Source organism: Tursiops truncatus, chromosome 4, assembly GCF_011762595.2.
Source record: "Tursiops truncatus isolate mTurTru1 chromosome 4, mTurTru1.mat.Y, whole genome shotgun sequence".
Taxonomy (NCBI): domain Eukaryota; kingdom Metazoa; phylum Chordata; class Mammalia; order Artiodactyla; family Delphinidae; genus Tursiops; species Tursiops truncatus.
In genome coordinates this window covers 49,796,868-49,821,926 of record NC_047037.1, presented here as the reverse complement: position 1 = coordinate 49,821,926, position 25,059 = coordinate 49,796,868, and the positions used below count along the sequence as shown (strand labels likewise).

General features: G+C 40.4%; 1 protein-coding gene across 9 annotated transcripts in view; it reads right to left on the bottom strand.

Annotated features, from left to right (window-relative positions):
- The window catches only part of FNDC3B (fibronectin type III domain containing 3B), a 358,227-nt gene that overhangs the window by 35,173 nt on the left and 297,995 nt on the right, over nt 1-25,059 (bottom strand). For 8 of the 9 annotated variants that reach the window (XM_073803904.1, XM_019946223.3, XM_033855477.2 and 5 more), the window contains 6 exons: nt 23,039-23,157; nt 21,010-21,115; nt 19,935-20,107; nt 17,349-17,462; nt 16,880-17,029; nt 11,257-11,537 (listed from right to left, as the gene is read on the bottom strand). In XM_073803904.1, coding sequence (XP_073660005.1) covers nt 11,257-11,537; nt 16,880-17,029; nt 17,349-17,462; nt 19,935-20,107; nt 21,010-21,115; nt 23,039-23,157 — 943 coding nt within the window. The remainder of the gene's footprint in view (nt 1-11,256; nt 11,538-16,879; nt 17,030-17,348; nt 17,463-19,934; nt 20,108-21,009; nt 21,116-23,038; nt 23,158-25,059) is intronic. The other variant, XM_033855478.2, reaches the window with a different exon arrangement.

Here is a 25,059-nt window from a genome sequence, read left to right as displayed (position 1 = left end):
TGCAGTGTTATGGGTAATAAAGATATACTAACACTGCTCTCATGGTCTAGGAACTGAAAATCAAAGTTAAAATGTATATAGAAAAAATTTCCTATTATCATTCCTATTTTTCTTGTTCCTCTACTTCCTTACTAGTTGATTGAAAAAGTTCTCCAAGGTCATCACACAACACATTGATGGCACTGCTCCACCTTCATCCTCAACACTCCTTCCCGCAGTGACTGCATGTTATTGAAGCTTGTTTCCTCCTGGCACAGTGGCCTGCAGACCCCTGCAGAGGCCTTTCTCCTCTGCTTCTCGGACCAAAGGTCTCACACTAGCTCCCACCCCACCCTCTGCTCTTCCTCTCTTCTTCTGTACAATATGGACAGTCCTCTCAATAACTTCAGCATTCCACAGCTTCATCCACTTAAGATCTTCCCCAGGTCTGCCTCTCCTCCATCTCTTCATGCCTCATTACTAGGCCTCTAGTAGAAACTTTCACCCAGATCCCTTGCTAGGTACATAGGCATCTTATTGGGCTGAATGAGCAGTGTGGTGTCACTAGTTCTAAAAGTTTCAACATTTAAACTTGATTTGAGTTTGAAACAGTGTTTCAAAACACATGATAATAAAAAATACAGTCAAAGAGAAATTCTCAGGAAACAGATCAGTTTAAAATATTCTTATAATTTAGTTTTATGTACTTCTCACTTACAGCAATTATTGCTTATATCTAAATAGAAAATATCATTTAGGTATTACAATACCTTAATCCATCATATGACCTCAAATTAACCTTAATTCTTCAAATTTAAAATTACATAGTTCAGCAAGTCAATCTAATGACACATCTGTAAATTGTTAAGAAGAAAAAAAAACCCAATAGATTAATTCCAGGTGAGATGGAGTAAGCACACTCCCCCGTCTCTCCCACTGAATGCGCTATTAAACCTGGACAAAATAAACAGAGCAGCTATTTAAGAAGTCCAGAAAGGAAATAGCAGCTGAAGGATTTGGGGAAGAATTTGAACTATCACCAAACCAGCAGTGAATTTACCATTTTTCCCCTCCTTTACTCACTGGATTAGACTCAACGGCGCAGCCTGAAATCCAGGAACAGTCATTTGCATGGGCAGAGAGCTGCCTGGCTCAAAAGAAAGCAAAGAGTCTCTGAATGGGAGAAAATTCTCCCATTCCTCTTTTTTTAATTTCTTTTCTACACTGTCTCATTTTCCAACCCTTAGCCAGTTCCATCATATTAACAGCCTAAAGAAGAAAAACCACATGATCATACTCATTGATACAGAAAAAGCATCTAATGAAATTCAACATATGTTCATAATAAAAATGCCCAGCAAACTAGGGATAGAAGGGAAATTTCTCAACCCAAAAGGGGCATCTATAGAAATACCTGCAGCTAACATTACACTTAACGGTGAAAGACTAAATGAAAGATCAGAACAAAGCAAGGATGTCTACTCTCACCACTCCTATTTAATGTCAGGTACCAGTCCCAGCCGGTGGGTGTGGGAAAAAAGGCACAGAGATAGGAAATAAAGAAATATACTGCAAGACACTGCTGAGACTATTGAAGACCACCTAACTAGACAGAGATATACTGTGATCATGAATTGGAAGATTCTACACAGAAAAAATGTCAATTCTTCCAAAACGGGATCTATAGATACAATGCAATTCTAATAAAATTCCAGCAGGATTCTTCTTAGTAGATATAGATAAGTTGATTCTAAAAGTTACGTGGCAAGACAAAGGAACTAAAATTGCTAACACAAATCTGAAACATACGAATAAAGTTGGAAGAATCACACTATCTGATTTAGAACTTACTATAAAGCTTCCTATAAAGTATTCAAGATAGTGTGGTATCAGACAGACACATAGACCAACAGAACCAACACATATATGGCCAACTGATTTTCAAAAATGTGCAGAATGAATTCAACGAAGAAAGAATAGTCTTCTTAACAAGTGGTATTGGAACAACTGGATATCAAAAGGAAAGATAAATAAATCTCAATCTAAACCTCAGATCTTATTCAAAAGTTAACTCATGGATCACAGATCTAAGTGTAGAATGTAAAATATAAAACTCTTAAGAAGAAAACAGGAGGAAATATTTGTTACCTAGAATTAAAGAACTTTTAGATATGGTGTGAAAAGAATGTATCCAGAATGCATCTAAGACCTTTCAAATCTCAGCAGCAAAACAACACAAAACAACCCAACTAATAAAAAAAATGGGCAAAAGACTGGAACATTCCACCAAAGAGGATATACACATGGCAAATATGCACACAAAAAACATGTTTAACATCATTAGCCACAAGGAAAATACAAATTAAAACTACAATGGGGTAATACTATATCCCTATTAAAATGGCCAAAATAAAAAATGCTTATTAATACCATTCTGGCAAGTATAAGGAACAACTGAAACTCTCCTATTTTGTTGGTGAGAATGCAAAATGGTATAGTTACATTGGAAAACAATTCGCTTACAAAGTTTCTTATAAACTTTAACATACATTTATCATATGACCCAGCAATCACACTTCTTGGACTTTACTCTAGAGGAATTAAAGTTTACGTTCACACAAAAGCCCGCACATACACGTTTATACCAGCTCTATTCATAATCACCCAAAACTGGATGAATATCTGCCTCACAGTTTGGAATGTAGCAAACACTTATCGCTGATAAAGTACAACAAAAGTTCCATTACAAAGAGCCTTACTTTTCCCAGATTCTATTAAACTAGGGCTACATCAGGTCTCTTGTAGATAATGCAACGTCACTCTCTCAACACAGCATTGAAAGACTACAGTAAACTCTTCTTTGCTTCCCAGCATGAGTCTTGTAAAATAGCTGCATGGTATTAAGATAAGAGTTTTTCCCCTATGATTTGAAAAGTACTAAATTTTTCTGCAACTGGAGAGGAAAAATCTTTTTAGAAAGGTGGTCATCATTGTCGTAGAAATTACTACCTTTTTTCCCTACTCAGGAAAAGGGGATTAAGCCAGACTTTAAGTCTCAGTCTTTTTTCAATGGTGTACAAATTTCCTCACCTACAAAGTTTATATCAATGTCTTTCCACTGTCCAGACTGCCATTCCTTCCCTTTATTCTGGGCAGAGGTATTCCTAGAACCCAGAGGCCAAGATGCTTCCTTCCATCTGCTTGCCCATATTCCTCCAGAGCCAAGCTCACCTGTACTCAAGGTGATCCTACTGTTTTGCTCCCTGCGGCCTCAACAGCCCTTTAGCTACATTAAGTAAAAGGAAGGGAGGTAATGGGTTGCTTTAGATTGTTGTTCTGCTCAAGACAAAAAAATTATGAGATCCGAATCATTTATAAGAATTAAAAAATAGCTTATAATACACAAGTATCAAGATGCAGAAAGAAATGTAGATTTAATATTTACTTTTGTAAATTCATTTTCTTCACAAGGCCTCCCCAGTATTTTGATAGGTACTAGGTTCCTAATATCTGTAGCTCTAGGGTTCTCTGACCTTTTAACTGGGAAGTATTTGGTAGGCATATCGAATGTTAGCCATACATACATACACATATACACACACACACACACACACACACACACACACACACACACACACCAAGAACAAGAATACTATGGTAGCATTTTAACTCTCTTTAGCAGTGAAGCCTTTCTGCCTACTCTGCTCATCACTTTGGTGACCTTGGGGAAAGGATCTAACACCTTTAAGTAACAGTTTCCTCCTCTATGAAATCTTCGCTGCATTTACAAATAGGATTACTTAATTAAGATAAGGAATATGGGAAGTACTTTTTTAAAAATAAATTTATTTATTTAATTTATTTATTCTTGGCTGCGTTGGGTCTTCGTTGCTGCGCACAGGCTTTATCTAGCTGTGGTGAGCGGGCTTCTCATTGCAGTGGCTTCTTTTGTTGCAGAGCATGGGCTCTAGGTATGTGGGCTTCAGTAGTTGTGGCATGCGGTCTCAGTAGTTGTGGCTCATGGGCTCTAGAGCGTAGGCTCAGTAGTTGTGGCTCACAGGCTTAGTTGCTCCGTGGCATGTGGGATCTTCCCAGACCAGGGCTCGAACCCGTGTCCCCTGCATTGGCAGGCAGATTCTCAACCACTGCGCCACCAGGGAAGCCCAGTACTTTCTATTTTTAATATTTTATACTTTGCCGTACAATCAGAAAAGGATTCAAGGTGGCTAAAAGCACTTTGGTGAACTTTAAAGTGCTACTTTATGGAGTTACTATTTTTATGACTTCTTTTAAGACCGTATTCCTTCCTAGAGCAGTGAAGAAAACGTGTTGGGGATCTATAGGAGTGGCACTGTACTGGGCACACAAACGTACATCTTCGTTTTAGTTGTATTACTACCACCACTTCATTACTTGAGGAATTTGCTGATACGATCTATGTTTCTCCTTCCTCTAAATTACGGCCAAGGACACAGCAACAGCTAAAAGGACTGCCTTCTCAGAAGGTGAGATAACACCTTAGAAACAGATGAAAATGTTAATAACCACTGCAGCAAACAGCACTGAGGACTTGCTCTGTTCAAGGGACTATGCTATGGAGTAGGAACTAGTACAGTCGTCCCTCAGTACCTGCAGAGGATTGTTCCCAGGACTCCTGTGGATACTAAAATCCATGGGTGCTCAAGTCCCATATATAAAATGGCACAGTTCAGTCGGCGCTCTGTACCCGTGGATGCAGCGAGATGAGTGTGTTCTCTACCTATCTATCTATCTAATCTATCTAGGCCACATCACGAGCCTCTCAGGATCTTAGTTCCCCTACCAGGGATTGATCCCACACTCCCTGCAGTGGAAGCGTGGAGCCCTAACCACTGGACCGCCAGGGAAGTCCCTTCTCTTGCTCTCAGAGCTGAGCAAACTGCAGTTCAACTCAGGTTAAATAACTCCATCTAATTGATACAGTGGCTACTAGGTGCTGAAGTCTAGATTTGATACTGTCTCTAATTTCTACCCCAACCCCATGAGGACGGAATTACTCTATTTCACAAGTGCAGGAACTGAGGCCGCCTAGGTCCAGTCATTTGCACTAATCTTCACAGCAGATATAGGTCAGATCTGGGTGTGAACCTGGTCTTTCTAGGCTCAAAGTCTTCGTGCATTCTGACACACCATTCCCTCCAAGCATAATTTGAGCCAAACGCAGCTTCTAATCCAACCAAAAGATCATTTTAATTCAAACCCCACTTTCAGTTCATCAACTGCCTTTTGCCAATGAAACAGACATTTAGAACAGTCAAATTTATCTTCACATTAGTAAAACAACTTTTGGCCTTGGAATGAACTGCCTAGGTTTTAAAATACTCGCTTCAATTTATTCAAATAACAAAATGTGTTTCAGTAAAAATGCATGGAAAACATTTTTCCATGTAGCTGATGTACTGAACTAATGTTAATCAGTTTTAATGATAAAGTAGCACTCAAAACTGAAATAGAACTGAGGAACTGATCAAATGAGGCCATGTCTTCTAAAAATATTAAGAACTCTTAGTCTAGGAGGCTGAGAAAACTGAACAAGGACTAAGGTAGTTAATATTTCTTTTGTCTTGGGATGAAAAATGCAGTGTGTGAAAATAATTTCCTAATCCCAGTGAGAGCTCACCCAGGACTGATTAAAAAAAAACAACAACAACACTAACCTGAGGAACAATTCTAAAAATTCGCCTCAGAAAAAAACGATTTTCAAGTTTTATTAAATTAGTCTATCCCAAACCCAAACTTGAGACATTTTCTCTTTACCTGAAGTAACATGTTAATCTTGACATTTAGATAAGATCTGCATTTTTTTTTAACATGCAATGTGTATCATTTTCTGAAATCTTAAGCTCTGCAACGTAAGTACAAGGGAAATGGAATTTTGCTTTCCAATTCAGGGAAGTGACTTAATTCTGAGAAGCTCTACCTTGGCAGGACTAATGTGAAAAATCTCTTTAAGTATCTAGAAGTCTGCAGTATCCATCAATACACTGATAATACTGATAAAATAAATTAAGGAGTATATTCTTTATAAATTTTGACTGAAAATCCACTATTAAAATATCTTCTAATTTTAGATGCCAAATACATTACTGCTTCAGAAGATCATAGTCTAACATAATGCACTTTACACACACTCTCTCTCTCTCTCTCTCTCTCTCTCTCAAATGACACTACGTATGCTAAAAGAAGAATGACTTTGAAAACTGGGGAAGGTGACTTCTCAATCACAATTAGCCGTCCCAGTACTCGGGATGCCTCGAGTGAGGGGACAGTGAAGACAGCCCCCCCCTTCCTCCATGAAGAGCTGGGGTAAGACAGGCCTAAGAAGCAAAAGATGGGCTTTTAAGCCCACCAATCTACCTAATCATCCACTTAAGAAGAGAAAAATATGAAGGAGTAGTATCATCTTCAGATAACTTCTGAGGAAATAATAAATAGTAGCTTAAATACAGAAAACCTCTTTAGGGGAAAAGATGTGTTCAGAGTAAAGTTACTCGGAGAAGGCTCCCTGGAAGAGTAACCTTAGCTAGCTCAGAGTCATGCCTCCCTTTAACCAAGCTACTTCTGACAGCTCCTCAGAGACCAGTGCCACATTCCATCTCCAGGCACTTAGACCTGCTTTTCTTCGTGCCCTGTCTTGGCAGGAAAGAAACCTTAAATGTCTCCTGTGGCTTAAAAGATAATGCCAGATTCCCACACACATTTCTACCTGTAATCTGGTCATAACCCACCTGCCACCTCCTTTCTTCCCTACCCTACCAGGCATTAGCAACAGATAATTTATTGAGTGCTTACTTACCAGGTGTCAGGTCCCACACAAGGTGCCTGAAGTCTAAAACATGACAACCCTATTATGTAAAGTAATTATCCCTTTTTTACAGATCAAAAAACTGAGGCACAGGGAGCCTAAATAGCTTGCCAGAGGTGACAGAGGCACCAAGTGAGAGACTCAGGATTGATGTCAAGGCTGCCTGACTCCAGTCCACTACTTTTAAACTACTTAGAACTTGTCCCCTTATAAAGCCCACTTCATCTTGTTAGAATGAAATGAGTTATGATTCACTTCTTGACAGGTTTATGTAGTTCTTGACATATACTAAGGACTCAATAAATGTTATTTTCATCCGCATTTTACCGAGCAAAAACAGCACAGCAGACAAATCTACCTTAAGTTTTAGTTATCTGACAGCTCAATATGAGTCAGACATATAATGAGGCTGCCAAAAAAAGTAATCTTAGGTGACCTTACTGACTGCTCAATATGGAGAACAGGGAAAGTGACAGTCTTGCTCTGCTCTGAGCCAGCCAGACCGTTCCTGGAGGTCAGGGCGCTACTCATTAAAGAGGCCATCAAGAAACAGAAATCATCCGATGAAGAGGATTGAGGGGGTTATAGAAAACCCATGCCAGTGAAGACAGATCTGAATGAAGTGAAGATGGTTAACTAGGAGACAGCTGAAATAATGAGATAATGATGTCTAGGCCCTAGGAGTGGGGCTCAGACCTCTGTATTCTGCAAAACCTCTCCAGGTGATTCCTAAATACATCAGCATTCCAGAATCATCGCTCTAGGGCAGAGTTCTCAAACTTTTAACATGCATCAGAATTTCCCACAGGGCTAATTAAAGCACAGAGTGCTGGGCCCCACCCCAAGGGTTTCTGATTTGTAGCCTCCAGCAGGGCCTGATACATTGCATTTTAATAAGTTTCTAGGTGATGCTGATGCTCTGGGGGAGAGCCCAGGATCAACTGAGTAGATTTTAGCTATAGAGGGGTTTTGACAAAATATAAGGGAACCTCTACAGAAACAGAGTTATCCACGACTGGAATGCACTGCCCGGCGAGTAGAAGCTGAAAACACTGCTCCATCACCAGAGATGCTCACGCCAGGGTGCTGAGAGGGGGTGACACCAGGCAATCTTGTCTCAGCTCACAAAGCCTATGGCTCCCTGTGGCAGGAAGCATGCAAAGGAAACCTACGTCTCTGTTTTCAACAACATTTTTTTCTCTGCAAACCAAAACACAAACTCAGTTCTAAGCTTAAAAGTAATGTATTTAAAAATATCATTGTAATTCCAACCAAATTCTATACAGGGTGTCAGCAAGCCAGTGGACAGTTTGGCAAGCACCGGTGGAGAAGGGATGGATCATTTCTGTGTCAGTAGGTTGGCTGGAGAGGTGCACATTTCTGTCCCAGCAAGACAGAGAGAGAATATGCTCCGTGTGAGAACAACGTGTAACTGCTAAACGTTAAAAACGACAACAAAACCCCAAAAGAAACAAGCCCCACTGCCGCTTAAAATGTTTCTTTCCACATTTTTATCTAGAACATCATGATCTGTTCACTTATATTTTAACCAATTTATGGGACAAAAAAAGGTGAGGTAAAAGTAGATTGGACTAAAATTATACCCTTAGTTCCCTGAAATACTCATTTTGTATTTCACCACAGTTACTGCAATTGTGTTTTTGAAACATAAAAGAACAAGACTATGGGTTGACTGGAGTTCTACTATAGAGAATCCAATTAGGTGCTATAGGAATAAAATTCCTTGAGTTGGACAAAGATGACCTTAAATGTGAAACATCCAATTTATTGATTGATTGGCCAGCAAATACTCTGGCTAAATCTTTTTTTTTTCTTTGCCATTAACACAATATGACTTAGGGCCAAAGATCTGTCTTTTCTAAAGCTGTACATTTTTCATGCAATCTGTCTAAAATGATGTCTTACAAGCTACCATGTAAGGTTAAGAGGTGACATCCTCCCAATGTGACTTTCCATGTTCAGCTCAATATAGCTAGCCTTGCATATTAATACTGAAATGAATTATTTATGCTATATCCATTAAATACTTTTTAAATAGATTCTTGAGGTTTCACTATCCAAATCTAAACTGTACATTACTAAACCATTTCATCTTCTCCAAAACAGAATTAATCTCTGAGGTACTTTTTAACATGTCTTTCATCAACCACTTATGTGGAAGATATTCTTGATAATTTCCACTGTAACTGGCATTTCATCAATAAGGAAAGATCCCCTAGGTCAGTTCCTTCATTTGAGCTTTTGACCTCTAGATTTCTTTCTTGAAGTCATTCAACTATATGTTGATTAATAAACATCAGCGTTCCTCCAATATCAACCTTCTAAAAGCCGTAAAGTTTTATAATCATTTAAGCCACCTTTAAGGTATGCATAATGGCAGGAAGGAGCAAAATTCTCAGGCTGACACCTTGCCCTAAAAGCCCTTTTATGATTTCTGACCCGAATGTTCAGAGGACTGACCTGAGGATCTGAGTCCAGTCTGCGTAGACATGGGGTGGATCACACTGGACAAAAGACCTTTCAGTGAGCCCTGAGCCAGTGGCTTCTTCATAGGTTTTCTGGCCTGAGGAATCCAAGTCAGGCAATGTTCTGGACATGCAGTCTCTTAGGAACAGCTAGGGGATGACATTCACTTGGTCATTTCCCCCCCGAGAGACACCTCATGGTCAGGTCTCCTTAGAGCATCACCACTGGGGAATGTCCCTGAGGTCAAGTTCTGGGTTTAATTCACCTCTGGATTTCGTCAGCACCTGATTAGAGTGCTCTGGACACAATGGTCAGTCAGTATTTGGTTAGCAAACGAAGGTGGTGGCTGGTTTTCTGAGATTGGCTACAATGCTAAAAATGAAAAAATGCCCTTGGCCTGCCTCTTCATCCATAGCAAGTCATACCGTCTTTATTCAGTTTCTAACTTGATTCCCACTTCAAACCATCCCGATCATTCTGAACCCTGGGTCTTCCTCTCTGAAACGCCAACAGGACTCTGTACAGTGTTATTTTCAGCCTGTGAGGTCACAAGCATCTGCTATCTTAGGTTGCTGTTAAGTGTCCCCCAACTCCCTGAGCGCTCTGAGGGCAAGGATAGTGTTTATCACTATTTCATAGACCCACAGTGCATAAGTACTGTGCCCCAGAGATTTCTTAAAAGAAGGAAAGACTAAACAAAAAATAGTCACTGTTTTGAAAAGCAAAATGAATACACTTATATGCATCATTCACAAAAGACTTGGTAAGAGAGGGAAAGCAGAGATAGCATGCTTAGGCAGGATGGGACTTCTGTATCTTACAGCTGTTAAGCTGGTTTCTTTCTTCAGTTTCTGGGGATAAAAAAATGTAGTCTATTAGATTATAACATTAGAAAAGACTGCAGAAAAAAAATAAGTGAAATGATAAACCCTTTTCTAGCAGCAAGTTTACCTGCCTGCCCTTCATTCCCCCTGCCCTACCCCAAGAAGAACTAGTTTTCCAGGGTGAAGGTCTTGGTGATGATGGAAATCACAATCCCTGTTACTGTGCGCCTGCTGTGTACTGCTGGGCTCTATACGAGCATTTCATATTTGTTTGCTCACTCCTTACAACATGCTTTTGAGGTAAGTAATCTTGTTCTCCTCACCCTGTGGAAGCAGCTGGGACACTGAGAGGTTAAGTAACTTGCCCAAAGACACCGCTAAGGACCTGTATCTGAATCTGTGCTCTTCTTCACCTTGAGAAGCCGTTTAATCTCACAAAGGGCACTGGACTAACCAGATGGTTCCTGCACTCCTCTAACACTAATCCTAAACTTCTGTTTTGGTTCCCCCAGCTATGGCACCCTGGGGACAGAGTTAAATGACTTGAAATCTTAAGAGGCTATGTTGAGAAAAAGGTGTGTGAGAAGAGGAAGGTAAGGTGCTGGCTCCCTGACAGGAACTCTGGGGAAAAGAAAGAATGCAAGTGGTAACTGAGCTTCGCTGGGTGCAGTGTGATGTAACGTCTTTTCACTGGCCCCTCGTGAAATCCTGAGCAAAAGCTCCATCACAAATGCTCTGTAACAGTGTGTCTGCTTTGGGGGATCAGAAGAATGCCAGAGCCCTGCTTCAGAGGTGGACCAAGTACATGCTGGGGACAGAGGGTGTCCATAGTGATGAGTCACAGTAAAAACACGAAGAAAAGTAGTTTATCAAAAAAACAACAAGGAGGAACTGATTCGAAATGGTAGGTGAAATTCCCCCTCAAGGGTTAGGATTTGTATCAATTTATAACCGACTCATAAAGTAAAAAGTAGTACAAGCTTTTAAGCTATATTAGCATTTGGTACTCAAATATATTAAGAGTGACTAGAATTCACCCATTTGGCCTTTAGGACCTGAAGGGTCTGTAGCCCCAAGTGCTGACGTGTCCATGCAGCTTTATTTCAACTTTCCTGCACTCACCGGTAGGTGGTTTCCGGAAGGAGGTCTTTCATAACGTGGGTGGTGGTATTGCCCACAGTGATGCTAGTGTCTCCAAGATCAATATTATAAGCAAGGATGTCAGATCCATTATTGCACGGTTCTTCCCAGCTCAGTACAAGGCACACAGAAGGTGGATCAGGATAGGCGTTGAGGGTCTCCTCCTCCAGGACACACAGAGTGGAGACAGGGTCAGGGGCAGATGCTGGCGTCTGGCAAAGGACAAGCTCACTGTATGGTCCTGCTCCAGCTTGATTAACGGCCTGAAAAACAGAATAGCGAGACAAAGTCCACATTACCCCATGAGCACATTCTAATGCCTCCACATTAGGCGTTCAGTAAGTCTAAAGTAACATACGATTACTGCTAGAAATGGAGGTAGAAATAAATCCTCCACAATGTTTATGTTAATACCACTTTCTAAAAAATACCAATCACATCTTCTCTGCTAATAAGAGAGAACATCGCCATCACCGTTTCTTATGAAAAATAGTTTAAAAATAACACTTTGTATTTGCACAGCCCACTGCAGTTTACGTATTGTCTTATGCAGTCTTCACAGTAACCATCTGAGGTAGATAACATATGGCAGGTATTCTTATCTGCCTTTCACAGAGGAGGGAACTCAAAGTCAAATTAAGTACTCAGGCCCCAGATCTAGATGCCAAGCTGGGACCCAAATTCAGTAATCTGACTTTTAACTCAAGTGCTGCTCTGGAAGAGCTATAGGAATTTTAGAAAAGATACCTACTGTTTTCCATGTGAATGCTAAATTCGTACCTGAAGTCAATGCTCAGCCCTCATCTGACTTTACCTGAGCGTCACCACTGACACTGGATCACTCACCGCTTTCAAATCCTCACTCACTCGGTCTCTGGGACCATCTTCTTGTTTCTATTTTGCCGCTGCTGCGTCTCAGTCACCTCTCCTGGCTGCTACTCGTTACCGGGACCTTTCAGCACTGGAGGGCACCAGGCCGTGGGCCTTGCACACCTCTCTGTCATCTCTGCTTAAACTCTTGGACATCTCATCTTGTCTCAGGGAAATATAATGCCATTTATATCCTACTCCCAAATTTATTTGTGTAGCTCAGACCTCTGCCCTGAATGCGAGGCTAGTGTATTCAACTGCCTACTGAATAGTTCCACTTAAATGTCAAATAGGCATCTCAAACTTAAGTGTCTGTACAGCTCTAAGACTCCACCCCATTCCTGCTCATCAAAAACCCCACTGTACCTCCTGTGGTTTTCCCCATCCTTCAGGTTGTTCAAGTCATTATCTCTGAGTCACTGTTGGACATCTTTCTTCCTCTCATACCCCTGCCCAAAGCATCAGCACATCCTTTCCCAGCCTAGTCCAACTACACTCTTTCATATCTGGTTGCTGTAATGACCTCCTAACTGGTACCTGTGTCAGCCCTTGCCCCACAGTCTGTATTCACTGTCCCTTTCAATGGCCTCTCACTGGATACAGAATAACCTCTGAAGGCCTCACAACTGCCTATAAGACCCTATCTAATCTGCTCACCGCCACCACCTTCCCAAAGAACCCAGGACCGCTCTGCCTTCATCGTCCACTACCCTCCCTCTCACTCGCTCTGCTCCAGCCACACTGGCCTCCTTGCTGTTCCACAGGGACACTAAATTTGCTCTCATCTCAGGGCCTTTGCAACTTGCTGCCCCTTCTGTCCACAGAGCTTTTCCCCAGACATCTACACAGCCCATTCAATCGTATTCTCAGGCTTCTCTCGAGTGTTGCCTTTTCAGGGAGACCTCTTTGAACACCATATTAAAACTTACAGTCACCCCTACCCCAACACCCGTGACTCCACTCATTTCTTATTTCCCTTCTCTGCTTTTATTTTCATCATAGCATTTGTCACCAGTATAGTATTTATTTCATTTAATTACTCCCTGATTAGAATGTAAGTTCCACAAGGGCAAGGCTTTCGGGTTCACTGCTGTAGCCCTGGCAACTAGAACAGTACCTGACACAGAGTGTGTGCTCAATAAATGTTATTAACAATATTTTTTTCCTTATAAGAACATTTGGGGATTTCCCTGGTGACGCAGTGGTTAAGAACCCGCCTGCCAATGCAGGGGACACGGGTTTGATCCCTGGTCCAGGAAGATCTCACATGCTGCGGAGCAACTAAGTCCATAAGCCACAACTACTGAGCCCATGTGCCACAGCTACTGAAGCCCGCGCGCCTAGAGCCCGAGCTCCGCAACAAGAGAAGCCACCGCACCGCAATGAAGAGTCGCCCCCTCTAGCCCCACGCGCAGCAACAAAGACCCAACACAGCCAAAAAAAAAAAAAAAAAAAACATTGGCAACCACCTTACAAAAAAATGAAGGTGAAGTACTCTAAAATCTCGTTTACTTCATGGGAGAGCTGATGAGGACAAATTATAATACAAAAGAAAAGTAGTCTGATCTCTTAAATCAAAGTTTCACTATAATGTCTGTGTATCAGTTAATTTCAAAGAAGCAAGCTAAGAGCATTCATTTGCTATCAAATCACTTTTGAAACCCTTCTGTAATATTTTTTACATCAAGTCCTATTTCATGACAACACCAACTTTCTTTCTGGTAAAATTTTTATGTCACAAATTAAGAGTACAGTAAGTCCCCTACATATGAATGAGTTCTGTTCCAAGAGTGCGTTCACAAGTCCAATTTGTTCGTTAAGTCCAACAAAGTTAGCCTAGGTACCCAACTAACACAATCGGCTATATAGTACTGTACTGTAATTATTTTCACACAAATAATACATAGAAAACAAACAAATGCAAAAAATAAAGAAAACATTTTTAATCTTACAGTACAGTACCTTGAAAAGTACAGTAGTACAGTACAACAGCTGGCATACAGGGGCTGGCCTCGAGTGAACAGGCAAGAAGAGTTACTGACTGGAGGAGGGAGAGGAGGTGGGAGATGGTAGAGCTGAAGGGTCGTCAGCAACAGAAGACGGAGGGCAAGCTGCAATTTCACGTGAACTAACTTACGTGACTGGACGTGCGAATGCACGTTCGCAACTTTGAAAGTTAGCAACTTGAAGTTTCGTATGTAGGGGACTTACTGTATATATTTAGAGATTTTATTTTTGGATACAAATTTATCACAGGGGCAGAAAAATAAGATACTGTGGAGCCCAACTTCCATATCAACTAAGGCTTTAATCACCATGTAACAGAAGGAAAAGAACATGGCTTTCAGAGTTGGAGCTTTGTTCACACCTGGATTCCATTATTTACTAACTGTGTGATCTTAGGCAAATTAACACTGCTGTTTCCTCAGATGTAGAATGGGGATAGTAACACATAATTCAAAGAGTTATTGTAAAGACTAAATTTGTTAACATGTCAAATCCTGGCAGAGTATATCAGGCCAGCTGTCAGTGCTTCACTTCCCTCCTTCTCCCTGGGAAAATCAAGAACAAAATAGCAATAGCAATTTTCCTAAACCAATTTTCTTAAAACAAAACAACAATGAAATACTTTATTTTGAACTAATTTTAGACTTACAGAAAAGTTGCAAAATAGTGCAGAGAAATTTCCATATAATCGCTCACCTTGCTTCCCCTAGTATTAATACCTTACATAAGTATAAAACGATGATCAAAACCAGGAGATTAACATTGGTACAACGGTATTAATGACGTACAGACCTTATGTAGTTAGATTCAAATCTTACCAATTTCCGATAACGTTCTTTCTCTATTCCAGGATCCTGCCTAGCTTTGTTCTAGCTTTCTCGAGTTGTATCAATTATATTACCAGTTTACAATGGAAACAATTCAAAAGAATCTTACTAAAATATAAGAGTATGTCTATAATATACAATATGCTTCATGTGAATAGAATTACTTGGGTACACGGTAATTAAAATATTCAAACAAGAAATGTTCCACCCAAGTTTTATAAAACACAGTATAGGTATCACAGTGATTTAATTTTTAAGGCACCGAATAGTCAAAAGAATATTCATCTTTAACCTGACTTTGTAGCAGTGTCAAATGAAAACAATTCAGATTTGGTCTATAGGTATCAAGAAATCAATACAGGTTGGGGAGACCCCTTTCCTGGCAATACTTCTTTAGCATAGCAATGGCCTTGAAAGTGCTATCCCCTTCATAGGGTCTGACTCATTTTATGACAGTTAAGTACAGACACTTGAAAATATTTACTATTGTTGACAGGGAGGCAAGATTATTATGCAGGCTCTATTCTTACCAATGTATCTTTTAAAATGCAGTTTTGGGAAGTTAATGCTAAGTGACAACATATACCCCGAAAAGGAGGTAGAACATTTTAAAGAGACACCAAAACTCAAAAGCAGATTGAAGTGGTTTCCTGTGATGGCAGACAGTTTTTATTTATATGCTGCCTTGTTCCAAAAACAGGAGTGTAGCACATAATTTAACCTCTTCCCAATGACTCAGCATGGCTGTTATAAAGCTCAGATAACGTGCTATGACCCTGACTCACTGATGAATGGTTAATTACATCCCAGGCCCTCCATTCTAGAAGGAAGGTGTGTATAATGGAAGAGTTTAGCCGGAAATGTTTATGACAAAACAGCCTTCAGAATTCAACAGAACAGCTTCAGTTGATCTGGAAAGTTAACTTAAGAAGGGAATATTTTCTCCAAAGAGGCCCGAGGCCCAGAGACACTGAGAGTAGATGGGCTTGTAATAAGCAATATGATCCATGACTTAAATCAGGTGGAAACCTAAATCTGGCATCTTTGCTTCTTTAACTGTTTAAATCTAAACATGTATGAAGAAAGACTTCTTCAAGGTCAAGAACCGCAAGCGATTAATCTTTGTATCTCTCCTTTTCATCATCGGCATCATCCTTTGATTCTGGCACAAAGTGGTGCTCAAGAAATGTTACTGAACAAATGGAAAGAAATGAACAAAGAACCCTGTTTTCTCAGGACAATATGGTTTTTCAAAGGGAAAAAAAATATTTACCCAAGTCAATAAAATGAAAGTAAACCCATGACTATTGTCACTCTTAGGGGTTAGGCTAGGAGCCAATTATTCTTCATGTTATTCTATTTGGACACCCAAGTGGAAGCTTACAGATAACAAGCCTTGTTAATGGTCACTGGGACGTGGGAGGTGGGTCTTAACAACTGAACGCAGACTGGTTCTAAATACTCTAGTGTTTGTTTTTGGCTCCATTTAACATCTGGAATGGGAAGTTTTAAATGTTTTTTGCCTTTTGTCTAAGTGGCTTTCCCACCAAAATGTGCATCTCAGAAAATACATACAGAAGGTATCTTCCCTAAGAAGCTGTGCCACCTTTGCCTTGGACTCGGTCCTTCATTCAGTGAATTAACCAGCAAGCAAGATGCAAGCGTGGTGAGAAGTACAGTGGAGATGATTCTGGTTTTGTTCCTACTTTTTAGGACCTCTTGGAGAAGTAAAAATTAACTGTAAAATACCAAAACAATTACATTTATTTTTATTTAAAAGGACTCTTTTTTTCCATATCGCCCCTCCTGATGGCCTCCATCACAAGCCTTTGAGTAAGTTTCCCAGAGTCTATCATGGAACACCAGTATTTGTGAGAGATGTCCGAATAGTGTCAGCCTACCTGTAACCTACAGCAATACTGTGCAGCAGGCAACAGATCCCTCATTTCAAAGCCGGTGTCTGTCCCATGATAAATGAGTTCTAAGGATTCTTCATCTTCTCCCCACTCCAACCTGTACTCTGAGATATCAGCACCAGAGCTTTCAGGACTCTGGAAAACAGAAATTTAAGTGGTTAATTTCATTGAAAAGAAAATCCTATGATGTTTGTGTTCAATTAACTAAACCGAGAAAGAGAGCAACATGCCTTAGGATATTTCAAATACATGAAAAGAAAAGCATGAAAAAGGTACTCAATTTCCTCTCAATTCTGACCAGTGGTAAAATTTCCATAACTCTTGGCAAGTGCCAAGGCAGATGACTGTGTAAAACCTATTTGTGAACTTAAGCTTTGTGGGTCCCTCATAACTTGCACTGGGGGGCAGATAAAGTAGAAGAAACAAACTGATGCAGAACATGTGCCTGACTTACCTCCCAACTCACTAGGACACATCCATCAGGCGTAAAAGAGATACAAGGTGCTTTGCACTGTCCAGGAGGCCCTGCAGCCGTGGTAATTTCTGAGACATCAGAATAGGGACCATACTGAAAGACAAAAACACATGCGTGCTTGTAGGTGTGCGTGTGCGTGTGTGTGTGTGTGTGTGTGTGTGTACACAACACAAGCTTATAACCAAACAAGGGCTAAGCTAATGCCATCATCAATACAATTGATTAAAAGTATTACCTAATGGTCTTCACTTTCAGTTGAATATGTAGGTTTTCTTCTAACATACATTCCCTAAGTAGTAAATGTCTATTTTATAAATATATACTTTTTTAATTCAAAAGGATTAGAAGGTTGGTTTACTAAACATTTTTGCTGTGACCTAAGAAACAAAAAATGCTGACTTTTGCTACATCACAGCATTCTCCTTTAATTTCTCAGAAGGCTTCAAAGAAAACTAAGTCAGATGCACACTGCAGTTTAATTTTTAATGCCCAAAAATCTTCGTGGGATTGTTGGTTATCAAATTTTGAGTACTTCTTCTAGTTACTGGTATTTTCCATTTTGAAAACCAATGGTCATGTTAATGTTTTCTCAGCATGTCTCCCACCATCTCAACTATTTGAAGGTTTACACTGCACTCCTCTCCTCCACCACCATCAGTGACCACACTGCTCAGAGCCAGCCACCGCTACAGATTTAAAACACGTCGAGAGAACCATCACCACCATGTTAACAGTGGAATATGTGATACTTCAATGAGCTGGGGCAAAGAGTGAAGTAATTTTCAGGTTAATGAAGTATGTGACTATGTTTTTCAAAATGGAAAAAAAAGATTAAAAAAACAAAAAAAAACCCCAAACCTCTCACATTTTCTAACAATATAACCTGCAAATATACTGGGGGTGGGGGAGAAGCTCTCTGAAGTGGCCCACAGAAGGTGATTATGAGTCAAATATATGGTTAACTTCCAATGAAACAGAATTTAAAAACAAGGCTGAAGATACTTTCTTTATATGATAAATTAGTGAAAGGAGAAAGTAAAACTCAAGTCAGCCCAGTTGCACATTTATCTTTTTCTTTTCTTTTTAACAGCACATTTATCTTTATCATGAAAAGATAAAAAAAAATCCCTCTGAAAAATTGATGGGGAGAAGCACCAGATCAACAGTAAAATAGGATTTCTTCTGCAGCATCAGTGATCATCACCATCCATCCTCTTTTTTTTTTTTTCTTTTTGCGGTACGCGGGCCTCTCACTGTTGTGGCCTCTCCCGTTGCGGAGCACAGGCTCCGGACGCGCAGGCTCAGCAGCCATGGCTCACGGGCCCTGCCGCTCCACGGCACGTGGGATCTTCCCAGACCAGGGCACGAACCCGTGTCCCCTGCATCGGCAGGCGGGCTCTCAACCACTGCGCCATCAGGGAAGCCCCCATCCTCTTTTTACTTATAAAAGTTTGGGTGCATAGGCTTTCTTATCTTCTCACCAATACATTTTTATTGTTTAGTTTTGTGTGTGTGTGTGTGTGTGTGTGTGTGTGTGTTTTAATTTAAATACCTGTATCTGAAATTCTTTCCTAATGGGCAATTAGAAGAAATCCAGCTCCTGTTAAAGGCTTGTGATCATACTTCAGACCAAATGTTTTCATAGTCAGCATGGCTAACACGGAACGGACTAAAGACAAACATACTTTGCTTCTGAAAGGCGTGAACAGGACCACCGAGAACTAGAAGAGTCATTGTCAACTTCTTGTCACTGTCAGTGGGCTTTCTTACTTGTAAAAATCTCATCAATTAATGACATCTATTTGTCTGCATGGAGTGCATCTACACACACCACTGGCACCCTGTGGGCCTTTAGCAGCGGTTTGCTCTACCCACACCCTTCTACCTTCTTTTATGTTTCTGCCCATCTTTGACACACCAAAAAGCCCTGTAGTTTCTGGGTCACTTCACTCTCATTATGAATTGCCCCCCAATCCATATCACTCTGCAATTAAAAAAAAAACAAAAACCAATCACCTTTGTGGATATAATATAGACATACTCTTCCAATCTCTAACAGCCCACCTCAACAACTTCAGATGGAGTAGTAAGAAGGACCAGAGAGTTCTACAGTTTTCACTTGAAATAAATGAAAAAAAAAATATATATATACTGGCCTCCCTAGCCTCTACCCCAGTCCAGTTTTAAAAACTGATGTAAGACATTGCTGGGTAATTTAGACAATATGATAAAGAAATATTATGTAGTCCTAGTTTCCCATAACTAATTTATACAGTCGATGAGAAAATAGGAAATTATTTTAAAAACTACCAAAAGCATCTAAAGGGTGATGTTGTTATTAACCTTGAACTCTATCTTAATAGAATGATATGAGGACAAAAGAAACAAAATTTCCAATGTTGGGTCTACGTGAAATCAAAACAGTGTATCTTCAGAAATTAGATTTTACATACACTTCTTTAATGGTTGTCAAGGTGGGACAGATACTGCTAAGGATTTTATGAGGGTAGAAACAGAAGTGCCGGGACCTTATACTTCTGTTACGGTGTATAAGCGTGTACTCACCCCTCCATCATTCAGAGCTCTCACCCTGAAGCGATACATGGTTCCGGGAAGTAGGTTGCCAACGGTGCACTCAAGCTCGGGCCCGTGGTACACCTCCGAAGCTACATCCTCAGGTTCCGTCATCTCCACGCTGTACTCTGAGACCTCACAGCCACTTTCAGAGGCAGGAACATCTGGGAAAGGAGAATGTTTTTCATATCAGAACACTTTTGTGTTTCCGGTTGACCCTATCACACCTCACTTTCCACAAGGTTTGCAAAATATCATGTAGGTGGCCTGTCCTCGATATTTATAAAAGAAACCCCACTCCAAAAAAAAGATATACAGAAGAAAGTTTTTGAATGATGTTATCCATACTTTCCAAAGCAAGTACGTTTAATGATATTAACAAAATTCCAAAACTGTAGAACTTTTAGGCAATTCCTTTATATTCTAATGCCAGGTAAACACAAGAAATAGAGGGGAGAAAATCTTCTCCTTAACTTGAAACCAAAGGACACATTAAATCAAGTTAGAGGACCCAAAACTGGCACACTATCTTATTTTAGGCATAAGTGATGGGGAACAATAGTCTGACAGCGTTTTGCAGGTTCATATTTGCAGTTTTACATGCTTGTAAATTGTTGACCCGACAGGAAATGCTAATACAGTTTGAGTCGATACAGTAAAACACCAGGACCCACACTTAACAAGGCAGCAAAGATGAGGAGGAATTAGATGTTACCTGATGAACTATTTCTTGGTTTAACCTCTAAATTGAGCACAACTTTTATTTTATGAATAAAGCTGAAAAATTCCTGAAAAGACTGGCTGCTCTGAAACATTTTCTATTAAAGTGCCCTCTGAGGGTAGAGGATGAACAGCACGTGTGGCACCATCAGGAATATAGGAGGGTGAGTGACAACGTGGGGAGAATACAAACCCAAGCCCATGTACATTGAACAGAATATGGGCATTTTCAATAGAAACAAATATGGTTTTCAGAAGGAAGACCTGGAACTTGATTACAAAGCATGAAGTCTTAAACTCAATCTCCACTTGTCCAAATTGGCAACGTGAAGATGTGTTCACTCACCCCACTCTAAGTGGACTTCTTTGTGCTTTGGTCTACCCAAAACCCTCGGTGGGCGACACTGACCTGGTGCAATGCTTAGTGTGCGAACAGGGAGACTTTCAGAACACTGCAGGAGAAATACAGGAGAGAATCATCTCTTAGTTACTTTGAATTTATTAGAGCTCTATATACCAAGCAAATTCCACCCCATACCTGCAAATGCTTCCAAAGAGGATTACACATTGAATGTTTACACTTTTTATGCAATAAGATCTTCATCTCTGTGGTGTGTGTGTGTGTGTGTGTGTGTGTGTGTGTGTGTTTGTTTTAAGTATGGACATATACCGCATACAGCACTGGTAAAAATAATTATTTCTGATGTCAGATTTGTAGGTTGACTTTCTGAGTGTTGTGTATCCTAAGCACACTGTTATTTTCCTTTAAACAAAAATTAGAGACCCTTCAGGAGGACAGAAGAGAACACAAAACAACAGCTGGATGAAGTTCTTAAATGGTGTCATAAATGGCCAACCATCCACATACAGAGCAGAAAAGCAAATAAAGTCAATATTAATCAACTGAGTCTGACATTAACCAGCAGGTTCTGTTAATACTAAAATCAGCAGGCCTTCTTTTTTGCAGGATCTGGTTGCGTAAGCCTGGTCGTATGGAAGCTGACCCCTTTTTGAGACAGGAGGAGCATGGTAGACCTATGCAGCTCAACCAAATTCAGCCTCCATCCTGAGGAGACAGGTGCAGAGGAGATGTACTTAGGCATTCAAGGAGCGCTGCCGCTTCTGTGTAGGCGTGTGCAGCACCTCGCATGTAAGAGGAACTCGCTGATCATCTGTAGCTTTGATGTGGACATCCCCACCCTGGGAGGCACTGCATAAACGTCGTCTAGGTGGACCTTTTTTTTTTTTTACCTCAGAAGTCTGTCTATATGGACAGTCTAGACCTCACAGTACCACTATCCTTGGGGGGAAAAGAAAATAAACATAAAACGACGTCAGAGGTGGGCTGAGTGGCAAAATTCGGCACCTAATGGCAGGTGTTCTTTTGAAAAGTCAACCCAGTACAGGGTAACAAGGTTATAAGCCACCACTGCGCGTGCACTCTCTCTCAATACTAATGGTTTCAAAACCACAATGTTAAACATCTCTACAATGAAAACATCTTTTACCATATTGCCTCTCACTCACTTTCTGAATGTTAACACCATTTAGATAATAACTACTGATATCTCATTTCTAGAGCACTTCATGTGTACATGTTACGTTGTTTTGAGCCTATGAGAACACTGTGAAGTTGAAACCAAGTTTCCTGACGTGTTGAATGGTTGGTCTAAGGTCATATAAATTGTAGACAATGGTGGTGATCCTTTTGTGGTGTATAAAAATATTGTCACTATGTTGTGGACCTGAAACTTATGTAATACTGTAAGTCAATTATACTTCAATTTAAAAAAAAGAAAGAGACAGCAAGAGAACTGGGGCTGCCTACAGATGTGTAGGTTGGGCACTGCGTAATCACAGGCGGTGCCTTTCAGCTCAGTCATCATAGATTTATGTGGCTTTTACAATAATTTTCCAGCAGATGGCAGCAAAGTATCTCAAGGAAGGTGTGTCTCTCATTTTCACAAAACTGCCAGATGTGGTACAAGAAAAGCTGTGCTGGAGGCCATATCTTTTTTTGCTCTAAATTCTACGCTTTTCTATCATTGCAATAACTGAGATTCACCCCCTTATTTATTAGCTAATGAAAATTGCAGACCACTCTCAATTTTCAACTGTCAGGTGATCATGGCAAAGTCTTCTGAGAAATTAAGTGAGGGATGTACTTGGAAAGCAGCACAATTCAGTTGAGAATCATTTGGGTCTATCTTTTTATACCCACTAAAGCACAATTTGGAAAACTGAATTCATGACGTGATACCATGGCAGGCTGCATTACCAAGATACATTTTTAAACAGCAATTTATTCTGATGTTATAGATGGGTTGTCTGAGTTGGACCAAAGATGTTTACTTTTATACTGAAACAAAACCAACCTGACTGTGTCCACCAGTACTTATGCAGCATGCTCGGAGTTTGTACAAAGTGCCTGGTTTCAAGTGGGTGAAAGTGTACTCTGTAGCCGACCCACTGTAGGCCACTTCCCACTGACTCGCTGCAAAACAAGACCCGTGTATGAGATTATGCCTTTTGTAAAAACGTTAACAGTACCAACCATTCTTGATAAGAAAAAGCTCTAAGTGGTTTCCATGAAAACCAGCATCTCCTATTCTTTCTTTTTTCCTCAACAGCCACAGTGCCCTCTTTCCATCTCCTTTACAAAGTTAAATACTAAAATAACATGGAGTCATTTTTAATACTTAGTACTGCTGGCTAGACTACTTATATCACCATGATTACGTTTGCTGACTGTGAGGTTGGGATGCTGGAAAGCACACGAAATCTGTAGCTTGCCCCGCAGCAGGAGACAGCGGGTGGTGTTGAGCAAGCTAGGAAGTGGTGATGGTGTGAGAAGCCCCTGAGGCCAGCTGGGCAGGCGGAAGGCTGCTCGGCCACAAGGTTCCTGGTCAGACCAGGGCACCACTGAAGAGTTTCTCCTGGCTCTTATCTGCCTGGAGGTCACAGTGAGTGGAACCTCCCCCTCCCCATACAGACCAAGTCCTTTGGGTAAAAGGCCTGCTGTCTCCACGGAGCCCCACTTAAAAGACAAAAACATCTGAGGGAGTGACATTAAAAATGAAACATTCAGTGTGACCCAGGTTATCTGACCACTTCTCTGGAATAAAGCAAGCAAGCAGAGCCACTGGAGGGGCCTGGGTGAAGCTGATGCCACCAGGTGAAGAGCACTGGGGATGCTTCGACTGACGGCCTGCCTGCCCCACAAATCTGGGATGTTTATCCTCCTCTGTCTTGCTCCCACTAACACAATGTTTCCAGCAGACTATTTTAAAGGAGGCCTTTACTCCATGCAGTTGTTTTAGGGAAAATACTTTTACCCTGTTCCATGATAGTTACTAACTTCCACAAATGCCCTCAGCTGCTTATTAGGTCAGATTTACAATGAAGCCACATGCACTAGGGCCATATGACAAGGGGGAATATTAAAGACAGTCATCCTGACATTACCGATCAAACAACCTGCACTGAAAAGGCAACTGGGAACAAGGACTACCGAGGAGATTCAATTAATCATTGACGTCACGCACTGGCAACGTTGTTAACTTTTAGGTACAGACGGCATCTACTTTTGATCTGTCACCAGTGGTCAAGAGAGCCACAAAAATTCAAAATATATTTAAGTTTTCACGATAAGCCACCGCACATCCGTGACTTCTCTCCTAGGTCAGATTTTTAGCATAGAATGTGATTTTATGTTAAGAACAGCTGTGCCCATCTCAAAGCATTTTCATGTTTTTCAGCTTAAAATAGGGCCCAACTGACATGAAAAACAAAACACTCCAGGTGGCTATCGTGGCACAGAATAAAAAGCAAGCCACACACCTGCATTGCTTGTTTGTAAAAGCTGCTGTTAACTCTTTCCTTTTTTCCCATATGCATCACTTTTTTTAAAAAAAATTAAGTTATAGGGATTATTAGAGTGGTGAGATGGGTGTCATTTTTAAAGTTCGGATGACTATACTTTTTTCTATTAAAGCCTAATAAATTTTATCAGAAAGAAGATCTAAGAATTTTTTAAGAGACACTATAAAGGGAATCTGATCTGTAACACTGTCCCACTTTAATTCACCTCGTCTGACTAGTAATGAAGAAATAATATGACTCAGAAATCACAACAAAAATGAAGACATTTTCTGAACTTGTTACAAAGGGTGACACTTGTCAATAGCCCACAGCAATACTATATTTTGTCATCCTTTGTGCACCAAACTCATTTGCTGTCTCCAATTTATCCTTCCTGCTGATTGCTTCTGACACTTTCTCTGCTTATAAGAATTTCTAGAGAAAGCGTGCCAAGAGAGATAAAAAACACATTTATTCTATTAATTGGGACCTCTGGTTTAAAGAAATGACAGAAAATTTTAAAAACGACAAAAAC